Here is an 11,874-nt window from a genome sequence, read left to right on the forward strand (position 1 = left end):
TCAATGCCCTTCCATTCCACATCTATAACATTTTTCTTCATATACTTTGGAACTCTTCTCCTTTGCTTCTTCATTATTGGAATTCCACTGCTGGTGGCTTGTTTTATGTTTCTTTCCATTTTGTTGCTGATAGTGTCTTCTTTGGCCACGCCCACGCCCACGCCCACGTCCACGTCCACGTCCACGTCCATTGTTATGATTTTGAGTGGAATTAGCATTCGCTTCAGGAAATGCAATTTCATATTCTTCAGGAAATGTAGTTCCATTTGCTTCAAGAAATGGTGTGGATCCAGTTGGGCGAATTTGGTGATTTTTCATGAGCAGCTCATTGTTTTGTTCAGCAACTAGTAAGCATGAGATGAGTTCAGAGTACCTTTGAAATCCACGTTCACGATATTGCTGCTGCAGGAGCACGTTTGATGCATGAAAAGTGGAGAATGTTTTTTCTAACATGTATTGATCAGTGACTTTCTCTCCACAAAGTATCAGTGTGGAACTTAGTCTTGAATAATGCAGAGTTACAGTCACTTACGGACTTAAAATCTTGTAACCGTAGGTGCATCCATTCATATCGGGCTCTTGGGAGAATTACAGTTCGTTGATGGTCAAATCTTTCTTTTAGATTTTTCCAAAGCTCTCGTGGCTCTTTCACAGTGAGATATTCGACTTTGCAACCCATCATTGAGGTGAAGACGGAGAAAAATAAGTGCCTTTGCACGGTCCTGCTGGGACATTTCATTTCCTTCTTTTATTGTATCTCCTAAATTCATAGAGATAAGGTGGACCTCGGCATCCAAAATTCATGATAAATAATTTTTTTCCAGTCAAGTCAAGTGCTTCAAATTCAAGTTTGGTGATGTTCGCCATTGCAACTTAAAAAAAATTTATATAACTAGAATCATGACATAAATAGAGTAAAATTGCATTACTATTATTGAAAATAAATATTATAGCAAATTATGCATGTTACTACTTTTACTATGTAATTTTGAAATTTTGTTATTCTATTTGTTAAACTAACATCGATGCAGGTGTACATTGAGATGTGCTCAATTAATAATTTATGTATATATTACAAATTGCACTAATTACAAATTGTAGCATTATAAACTAAAGAAAAAAATAAAACTCTTTTATGCACAATTATTCTAAATACGTAAAACAAATATCACAGAATCCTGCCCAACTTCGTAAACAAGTCATATATTTCTTGAAAAGGAAAAAATCCAACACTTTGGACTTAAAGAAATTATAATAAAATTTATGTCTTAAAAAAAATTACTCCCACACCTAGAATTTCTCACACCACTGCTGCGGTTGTGAAGAATTATTATTATTATTATTATTTTTTTGGTCCAATTGATATCAAAAATAGTGTTGTGATTGACTCAAAAATTATCATAAAACTAATAAATACTAGTATTCACACAATATTTTAGCGATTATTTAAATCATCAAAATCCAAATAATATAAATCTTAAATAAGCAATCCAAGATATGAAAAAACTTAAATCAAAACAACAATACGTTTATAATCAATATTCTTCAAGAATATTGTCGAAACATATGATAGTTATCTAAATTCTTCATGAATATGATAACATTATATTTTATATCAATATTATTCATAGATATTGATAGATCTTTAAGATTTTAGATCAAGATTTTTCGGGAATATTGATAAATCTTATTCATCTATATTTTATTCATAGATCTATCAATATCTTCAACATAAAGTTGGTGCTACACAAAATTAAAAGTTGTGCTTCTTCAGGAGTATCAATATAAATCTATAATTTGTGCTGCTTCGGGAGCATCAATATTAAATCTAAATATTGTGCTTCTTCAAGAGCATTCATACAAGAATAAGAATAAATTATTTATAAATTTTACCTTGAAGAGCACTCGTGCTGATAACGTGTTGTGAATAGTAGAGAATATAGAGAAGAGAGAATGATTTTTTCGTGTGCTTTATTCATCATTGGAGACCTCTATTTATAGAGTAGATTTACAGAACTTGAATAGATAACAATATCAATAATCATCTACAATATCTTTTCTATAATACAAATTTAATATTTCAATAAAGTTTTCTGACTAATTTTCAATTATTGTAACTACGGTTTGATTTATGTCGAATCTGTGTACTTCCAAAATAGAAGTTTTTTCCATAAATGTATTGGATGTTAAGTCTGTTATTCAAGATATGAATCAGAAATGACCACTGAATCATGTATATTTTAGTAAATAAAAAAACACCATATAATTAAAGTATTTCACGTCTTGAAACATTCAGCTCGAGTACTACTTTTGCCAAAGAGGCTTATTTGTAGTTATGCTTGTAGTGGAGCATAGATTTCATTCCCAATTTAAGTAAACACAAAAAAAAAGGCGGAAGGGAAAGAGCAACTGAGCCTGATCAATGTGGTAAGCCATCTGCTAAATCTTTGAACATTCATCAAACCGTTTGTCAAATTAAGAAACACATCTTCTCAAATCACAAAATGAAGACAACTCAGAGCAAAAATCAGGCACGTTTTTTGTGACATCTCATGACCTCATTTTCTTTGGCATTGAAGGAGCATCACCTCGCTGAAGCTCGTGCACTCATGGATGAATGATAATTGGTGCTTCTCTGTTTCCTATAAGACGAGTAGACATCGTCATATTGACTTGGTTCATTGGGATCAGCTGCTGCCCCAAGTCCCAATCTTCCAGAACTACTTGATCCAGGCTTTAGCTCAACACTTCCATCAGCAAGATTACCGGTATCAGGGTCGACACCAAGGCTAGGTGGTGGAGGAATGCAAGCTCCACCCTTTCGAACATGAAGCTCTCTATCAGATTCGTATTCCTGGAAATCTCTTGATTCTGATGATTTCATCAGTCCCACCGAGGGGTTAACCTCTCCAATGTCTCTAAAGAACTTTGACACTTGCTCGAGAATTTCTGATGGCGAAACATTTGATGGTGGAATTACGGTTGGAATATCTAGAGGGCTCATCGGAGAGTAAGGCACCCCACTACCAATCTGCATCTTTCTTACCATGCCTGGAATAAGGCCTGGAGGAAACAAAGGATATGCTGGCGGTTTTTCCCCAACTATGCCAGGAGTAGGCAGCTGGGGAGGTGGTTGACTTGACTGTAGAACAGATGGTGGGACAGGGGTAGATCCTAAAAACCCACTAGAAGGGACTGAAGTGGGATGAAATTGTTGAGTTGGTACCGATGTTACCGGAGGAACTTGTTTATTTGCATATTCTTGATCTGGTACACTAGGAATGGAGCTGTGCATATCAGGTTGCCATTGTGATGAATTATGATTTGCCACCTGGTGTAGGCCTGTTACAGAAACAAAACCATTAGCAAAGGAGATGGAGTATGTTGAAAACGTATGAAGTCAAGTTGATACACCGATATGTTGGTTAAAGAGTCGAAGCTAGAACCTTTATCAAAAGATTTTCACTCAAATAATCTAAGTTGTTTTTTCTTTTTCCAAAGAAAGGGACAAAGCTACCTGGGGCAGCAGTAGATCCTCCTCCAATACCAGATATGTCTCTGTGAGAACCTGGAAAAGAACTCGGTGGCAGCCCATTTGTCATCTCATTTTCAAGTACACGGATAGTATCCTGATCATAAACTTCTTTGGAGGCCCAGAAGTGTAAAATTTTCTGAAGTCGAGACTGGTTTTCCTCCTTGTTCTGTGGGTTGTGGTATATCCTTGCCAACATAGAGCCCAAAACCGGCTTAAATGCAAAGGCCTCATTATCAAGCTCATGAGGATTGGCCCGCCTCTGCAAGCTGTACAAAATATCCAAAAGTAAATGTGTCAACAGAAAGAGAGTTCTTGAATACGACGCAAGACTTCCAGATGTTGAAATATCACATTTTTTAGGAACAAAATATACTGTGTTCATGTTTCCTGGCATTCAAAGATTCCAAACAAGCTCAAAATGGATAATGGAACAATCTCCTGTCAAATTGTTCTACTATTTACTATTTAGAATTCTGGTTCTGTTATAGAAGAGAATTTAGCCATTATTTTACAAGAAAATACAACAACATGATCAAAATTAAAGTAAGTATATGGCAAGCAATTGTAAGGTTCACAACTTCAATCTCTAATGAGCATAAAAAAACACAAATTACTACTAAAAGTTCCCTTAAGTCATTAATCCTCTAGGGCAACATACTACACAACTACCATCCTTACAAAATTATTTCCTAAGCATGAATATAAACAAATACTACTCCATTTTGTCATAAATACAACTTTCCTAGGGTAGACAACCACCCCATCAACCTTCTTGACCATTTATGCCACCACCTTTCCATATTAGAATTATAGAAAGTAACTGACATTCCACACGCACACCTAATTTTCCAAGCCCAGAGGGTCATTATTGAAACCGAACCGATGGTTTCGGAACCTTTGTTAGACCTTCCACATTGAAAAGTAAGATAGAGCCATTGACCCATTTGCACAGCCCTACCCCACTGAAGTTTTCTTAGTAAGTCATCTTTTCATCATCATTTTTGGTAACTCTAATTCACCTTAGCATTCAAAATGAGTAGCATGATACACTAATAGAAACACTATGGAGAATGTGCAAGAATAAAAACAAAGGAAAAGGAGAGTTCTAAAAATTGAACATGGGCGTCCCATCCTCGAAATTTAAAAAAGAAAATGACACATGTTGAAAGCTTTTAAACAATGAATGCTTACCTGTCAAAGAGAATGTCGTTCGCAAGGTACACTATATGCAATTGTCCCTCAGAATCATCCAAGGCAAACAACCTATCGCGGAGTGCCTCAGCCAGGGCTGCTGCAAAAGTAGATCTCTGCATAAACCAAGTCTTTGCACTCTTTATTGACTCCTTAGTCCCAGAAAGATTGTTAAGAACACCATTCAGCTCTATCTCAACATCAGAGGGAAGGGGTCTAGAAAGACCTTTGAAAGGCCGGAAAGGCTGATCATATTCAGGACGACCATGACCAACAAAAGGCTGGTGAGGATGTTGTTGTTCATAGAATGGAGGAAAAGGAGGTTGCAGCATGTGATTAGCACCAAATGTTGGAGCAGAGACTGTTCCAGAATTTGAAGCATTCATAGGCGATGAACCCATCATGGGATTTGTAGGATGCATCACTGGCATAGAAGATGGGAAAGATGGGTTGAAAGGACCGCTAGGATGTCTTGTTGCGATCCAGAGCTTATGTCTGTAGTAATTATGGCCTTCACCGCCAAAGAGGAAACTGTAAGCAGGATTATCATGCTCTCTTTCACGAACAACGGATTCAAATTCAGGGCCATTTTTGACAGCATACTCAACCAATTTGTCAATTCTCTTTTGCAGCTCAAGATCAGATGGAGGTGGAACAGGGGGTGGCGCAGAATCATATAGTCCATGGAAAGAGAAAGGAACAGAATGAGGAGGCATATGTGGTGGAAAAGTAGGTGGTGGCTGTTGATGAAGGTGAGGGTGGGGAAGCGGATGAGGATAAAGTTGTGGTTGCTGCAACGGCCGCGGGTAAGGAAACTGTTGTAGAGAAGGATGAGGGGGCAGAAAAGGAGCACCATGAACAGATGGAGGAAATTGCTGATGTTGGGGGTGAAAACCGTACTGTTGCTGCTGCTGACCATGACTCGGTCGCTGCTGTTGAGGAAATGTAACTGGAGCACCATAATCATGCGGCTGCTGGTCCATTGTCAGCTGAAGGTAGCAAAAGCAAGTTTAGAAAACGAAATGAAAATTTGCCCTCCTTTATCAGTGATATCCTAACCCTAATTAAGCTCACGCATTCACAGAATCAACCAGTCAACCATTAAAATTCAACTTCAAATGAGTAATTTCAAGTTTCGAAGGGTTAGCTTATCCCCAGCATCTTCTTGTACTGTACAAATTATGTCCTAACTTGATCTTGCGACCAAACTGCAGCAACTAGTCTACATCCAAAAGGAAATCTCTACTCCCAATTATGAATAGATACCAAACAATTTAAGTTAAACCCCTTTGCCTATTTCGTCGTTCTTCCATGATAAATGGCATACCTGAATCAAGAAAGGCTTCAATTGCAGCAGACCTTCCTTCCTCTGCTGTGATTGAGGATTATACCGGTGCAGGCGTTGGAGCTAGTCGCGCAACTGGGGCTGGAGTGCTTCAATTGTTGTCGGATTTAGGTTTTCAGAATTTACATGGAATAGTTGAAACCATTTTTACGAATTTATATTTTATTAGTTTGAATAAATTTTCGATACTCTTTCTTTTAATAATCAATATTAATTAACTATTTTTTAAGCATAGCAAACTTTGAATAAAAAAATATTCTAAGATTGTTAAATTTGATATAAAAATGTATTGCGTATGAAATTATATGGTCGTGTAAACATATATTAGTTTTTACAAAATTAAAATTATATAAAAAATAATATCCGCAAATTTCATTTTTAATATAATCTCTAAATTTTTTACATAAAAAATTACTAATTAAATATATATATACACATACAAATTGTGCACACTAAAAAAACACTAGTTGAATTCATCTATGTAAATCAAAGTAATCGACGAGTATAAATTAGGATAACGGAAAAATTGATTTTCAATTATATTAATTGGGAGTAAATTATTCATGACAAAAATTTGTGTGAGACGGATCTCTTATTTGGGTCATCTATGAAAAATGTTACTTTTTATGCTAAAAGTATTACTTTTATTGTGAATATCGGTGAGGTTGATCCGTCTCACAGATAAAGATTCGTGAGACCGTCTCACAAGATACATACTCATTATTTATTACGTGGAAAGAATTCAAACTCCCTGAAATTGCATATGCATATGGTGCATAAAGTTTCCTTCGCTTATATATTTTAGAATATTATACTAGAGAATGTAAACCCATAGAAAAACTGTATTTGATATTTTTAGCGAATGTGCAAATCTATTCTAATCATTCTTACAAGATATTTAATAATACTAAAAAAATTATGATATCATCTCACATATTAATTTTATGACACGGATCTATGGTCTTATTCGACCTATAAAAAAGTTTCACTTTTCATGTCAAAAATATTATTTTCCATTATAAGCACTGTTCTAAAAAATTCGCTTAAGCGCGCTTAAATTTGAAAACTCGACAAAAACGCCCCACTTTAGATAAAAGCGGAAAAAAACGATTAAACTGTATTTTGACCGAATTAAGCGTAATTAAGAAGTTTAATTAAGTGTGTTTAAACACAATTAATCTCATCTATTTATTTTTTATTTTTTTATTTTGAATGTATATCTTTTTATTTTTAAATAATAAATTAGATTTATAATTTAGATGTTTATTTTTTAATTTTAATTATGATTAAGCATGTCTGATAATGATTTGACAAATATTTAGCATTTTTTAATGTAGTCTAGTTTCAAACACAAATAAATATTGCAATTTTGAGATTTTTATGCTTTTATAAATATGAGAATTAATGCATCAGACTTAAATTTATCATATTGATGTATTATTTTATCTATTTACTGGTTTGAGATCATTACAATTACACAAAAATAAAAAATGCTTTTTCACGCTTAAGCATGTGCTAATCTCTCTTAAGCTTGAAAAGCTTGGAGCTCGACATCCGCGCTTCGGAGCACTTCACGCTTTTTAGAACCTTGATTATAAGTATTGTAACATCTCAAATTCAACGATTGTCTCTACCGATCTTTCTAGCGTGCTTATCTCCTCACTCACATGCATCATAAAAAACTTTCCAAGAGATAACTCATCTCAGAATTGCCCTAAGTCAAGCATTGCTTAATTTTGAAGTTCTTATGTGATGAGCTCTCGAAAAGAATATGCACATTCTTGATATGAGTAGTAGTACCTATCAAATATTTTATAACTCTCATTCTTGTGCGGGATCAGTTAATTCATGCTCCCCATAGCCAATTCATTGGTGGGGTTTCCATCTTTCAGGTATTAACTATTCATATTGTGGATCATGCACAACCCTTGAAATTATGGACCATGTACCGTCCTAAGAATTTTGGCTCCGGATATCACATACTCACCGGCTTCCGATTGGTTAGTCCCAAAACACACCATATTAGGAGAGATCAGGCCCTGATACCAACTGTAACGCCTCAGATTCGACGATTGTTCCCACTGTACCAAGACGGGTCTTTTCAGCTTATGTCCTCACTCACATGCACCATAAAAAAATTCACAGAGGGTGTTCATCCAAGAATTGCTCCAAGTCAAGCACGCTTAACTTTGGATGCACTTTTTTATATGAGTAATACCTATCAAATCTTTTGTACCTCTCATTTTGATGTGGGATCGGTTCATTCTTGCTTCCCGTAGCTCATTCATTGGTGGAGTTTGTGAGGCCCATTCATGCAGCTAAACCGCCCTGCCAAGTATGCGAGATATGCCAAGCTACGCTGAATAACACCCCTGACTCAGCCTTCATACAGCTAATACGATATAACAGGATGGCACAATAGAACGAACTAGATGACACAATCCCAACGCTCACCTCAAAAGGCTGCACTAACCACGAGATTGTTCAATCACATCTACGGTATCATGTGTATAGGCCTATCAGCCACACTATCATTCCGAGATAAACAACAGTGCCAGATAACAATGGATATCAACAACGAGCTAACAAGAACGATAGGGCTCAACATGAATGTCATAACAGTACGCCCTATGTTAAATGCCAATAATATGTCACAATACTAAACATATATCACAACGAATGCATTTAACAACTTACAACAGTCAACAAATCATAAACACCATCAGTGCAATACAGAATGAAAATTAAACATAATTTATGTTTTACCGTCGTATGTTACCGAGCTGTAACATACCTATACCGACTGATAACGACAACAAGCTCAACTTTGATCTTCTCGGCCTAACAATAAGATAATATAACAAGTCGAGTAAATTTTCAATTCAATAACAATATTTCTAATTTTCAGCTTGTACCTATGCTGAGTTTTAAGGTCAAAACTTAACCAAAATTTAACCAAAATATACTTATCATACATGGTTGGAATCATAATTCAAAAACCCATATTTCATCAGAAAATGTCAACAAGAAATTCAATCATCTTGACATGGATAAACATCCACAACCATAAATCTAGAAAAATGAATTCTGTTACAGTTTCAAATTCGGCACCTATGACCATAAAATTCATATCTAATTCATTTTTTACCCAAATCAATATCCGCCAATTGGAAATGAAAGAAAACTTAAATATATAAGTTTTTCTAGAAGAAACCATTTCCATAATCCTAATTGATAAATCCCATATTTATCAAGAAGACGCTACTCCATACACACTTCGCGGCAGAATTACGTAATTGAGCAGTTTCGGAAAATTTAGCATAACTATCTCAATTCGTAATGGAATTTAATGAATCTTATATCATTACGAAGACAACACATAGCTCTACAACTTTTGTTTCAAGCATAAGTTCAGAATCCGACTGAATATATGTCCATAATCCCGAATTACAGTAGGTGTTATAGACAACACAATTGCAGAATTCGATTTTGGCACATTTTGGTAGAACAATCATATCAAATCCGTTTCTAATCAATATTCGATGATTCCAGGGCAATAGAAAGCTAACAAATAGAGCTACAAGTTTTATTTGAACCACAAGTCGATATTCTTAGTGCACAATACACATAAACTCGAAATTCAGAAGCACAATAACTGAAACTCACCAACTACAGCACAGAAACAGGGCTCATGAAATGGAGCTTCGATCTGCTCGCTTACTTGCTCAAAATTTGTGTTTTATGACTCAAAACGAAGCTACTGATGTAAGGAAGACAACCCCTCAAACCGATCGAGATTTCGACGCCGGACGGAGGAGATATCGCGATTTTGCCGCGGTTGCTCCAAGGGTGACGGGAATAGGGTTGAGGGAAATGAGTTTTCTTCCTTCCTTCTCTCTTCCTTACCTCGTTTTCTTATTTTTGAAGGAGGTATGTGTGTATATATTTGTATATAATGTAATATCCATGCCTCTTTTTATCCCGGTTTTGCATTTATTTTGCTATCGTATGTTATTTAAACTCTATATGTATTTTATATCGTTAAATTCTTCGATATTCTAAAATACATATTTTTAACACACTTATTGAATTTATTTGGCATAAATAATTATTTTAATTTACAACTTAATAATTATTCTAATTATGTCAAATTATCAGGATAATTAATTACAGGGCCTTACAGAGTTTCCATCTTTCAGGAATTAACCACTCATATTGTGGACCATGTATCACCTTCAGAATTATGGATCATATACCGCCCTAGGAATTTTGGCTCCAGGTGTCACAAGTATGCTCCATATTGATCCATCTCAAAATTATATATATGTGAGACTGTTTCACAAGGAACCTACTCATTATAATAAAGGTGCAAAAAAGTTAGATTATTTACTCAAAAACTTCTCAAATTTTCTTCTCACTGTCTCGTTATCCTAATCACTATCATATTATCCTAGCATCCAAATAACATTTAATAAAGTTGCAGCTGATAGTGACACATTATTCCAACGCTACATGTTTACGTTATGTATCTTTTCCGACTGTTTGGATGATAGCTTATAAAAGAAGAGCTGAAGAATGCAGATAACAGTTCGATCATTTTTTAAGCTTTTCAACCATGCAATTGACACACTACTAATGTAACGAGCTTGGGCTATCCCGATCTTGGGCTCCCTCAGGGGCCTTTTTCCGTCTTGGGTTTCCACTGGGGTCTTTTCCCTCACGCGCTTTCTCATGCGCTATTATTCATAGGACTCTCCACACCAGGTTGGTGGAGTGATACCTCCCCAAGTCTCGAATTCATAACCTCTTGGTATAAGTACATTGTTCAAAGAGACTTGGTACCATTTGAGCTACTAGCCCAACTGATATCAGGATTGCTGCCAAGACCTATATAAGTCCAGGAGGTCTTGGGTTCTAATCTTGGGAAGGTAAAAGCTCCAGTGCCTAGGCTGGAGAAGATCTATAAGTAATGATGCATGAGAAAGCTCGTGAGAAAAAAAGGTGTCCAGTGGGAACCCAAGATGGGACAAGGCCCCCGAGGGAGCCCAAGATCGGGATAGCCCATAGTCGTTACAACTGAAGCTTGCATACTCAAATATCTGAGCATACTTAAAGTTCGTATACTTCATTGCTCATCAAGTACGCACTCAGCAGAAAAGTTATATGATCATTCAAGGATCAATTTCATGCTACTCAAAACATACAATTTTATTTATCGGTAACCTTTTGATTATTCGATTGATTGTGTTGTCTGGTGAACCGAGTGTTCTAAAATCCAGAAGTGTAAAGCAATCACCAAGAGTTCCAAAACAGGTGGTGTGATAAGTCCTAATTGGTGTGAGCTGTTACAATAAGTTTGTAAAGCCAAAGTCTTTTAGTGGAATCTTTTCTAAAGAGGAAGAAGAGGTGACATATGAGTTTTTATCTCCGAACATCCATAAAATCATGTGTCTTTACTTTTCGTGTGCACCTACTTTTCGAACCGTTTCTTGTTAACAAGCCAGCCAACAAGTTGAAGCTATAATTAGAAATTGTGTACCGTTTTTCGCACTTTTCAAGTAGTTAATATTTCTAGCCGTTCAAGAAAAACTTTCAACTGCCTAAAAACGATTGAAAACCAATTTTAAAAGCAAACATTTTTAAAGAGTTTATTCACCCCTCTCTAAACTCTTTCTCAATTCTAACACTATACTACATCTAAATATATTAGTTTTGATTTGTGAATTTAGTAATTAATTGTATAGTTATTCGTTTTTCATTGATTGATTAGATATTTAATTCCCAGATGTTTGTTTAGATGAAT

At 35.6% G+C, this 11,874-nt stretch overlaps 2 protein-coding genes across 2 annotated transcripts; both read right to left on the reverse strand.

Annotated features, from left to right (window-relative positions):
* LOC142538581 (uncharacterized) lies at window positions 1-679 on the reverse strand. Its single transcript, XM_075643888.1, has 2 exons — window positions 533-679; window positions 1-402 (listed from the first exon to the last, which is right to left on the reverse strand). The coding sequence occupies exons 1-2, from the start codon at window positions 677-679 to the stop codon at window positions 1-3; spliced, it is 549 nt and encodes a 182-aa protein (XP_075500003.1).
* A 1,720-nt stretch (window positions 680-2,399) lies between these two features.
* Window positions 2,400-6,220, reverse strand: LOC142540992 (SUPPRESSOR-OF-WHITE-APRICOT/SURP RNA-binding domain containing protein 1-like). Its single transcript, XM_075647517.1, has 4 exons — window positions 6,054-6,220; window positions 4,727-5,715; window positions 3,518-3,801; window positions 2,400-3,342 (listed from the first exon to the last, which is right to left on the reverse strand). The coding sequence occupies exons 2-4, from the start codon at window positions 5,707-5,709 to the stop codon at window positions 2,585-2,587; spliced, it is 2,025 nt and encodes a 674-aa protein (XP_075503632.1). The 5' UTR covers window positions 5,710-5,715; window positions 6,054-6,220; the 3' UTR covers window positions 2,400-2,584.
* Between the last annotated feature and the right edge of the window lie 5,654 nt (window positions 6,221-11,874).

The sequence above is a fragment of the Primulina tabacum genome, chromosome 3 (assembly GCF_025594145.1).
Source record: "Primulina tabacum isolate GXHZ01 chromosome 3, ASM2559414v2, whole genome shotgun sequence".
Lineage (NCBI taxonomy): Eukaryota > Viridiplantae > Streptophyta > Magnoliopsida > Lamiales > Gesneriaceae > Primulina > Primulina tabacum.

Bases quoted from the DNA above. Each gene is read 5' to 3' on its own strand.
- LOC142538581 (XM_075643888.1), bottom strand. From the start codon at position 679: ATGGGTTGCAAAGTCGAATATCTCACTGTGAAAGAGCCACGAGAGCTT. The intron at 403-532 runs GTAAGTGACTGT...GTGCTCCTGCAG, and splicing joins GGTTACAAGATTTTAAGTCC to CAGCAATATCGTGAACGTGG.
- LOC142540992 (XM_075647517.1), bottom strand. From the start codon at position 5,709: ATGGACCAGCAGCCGCATGATTATGGTGCTCCAGTTACATTTCCTCAA. The intron at 3,802-4,726 runs GTAAGCATTCAT...TATTTTGTACAG, and splicing joins AACGACATTCTCTTTGACAG to CTTGCAGAGGCGGGCCAATC. The intron at 3,343-3,517 runs GTAGCTTTGTCC...TTTCTGTAACAG, and splicing joins AGGATCTACTGCTGCCCCAG to GCCTACACCAGGTGGCAAAT.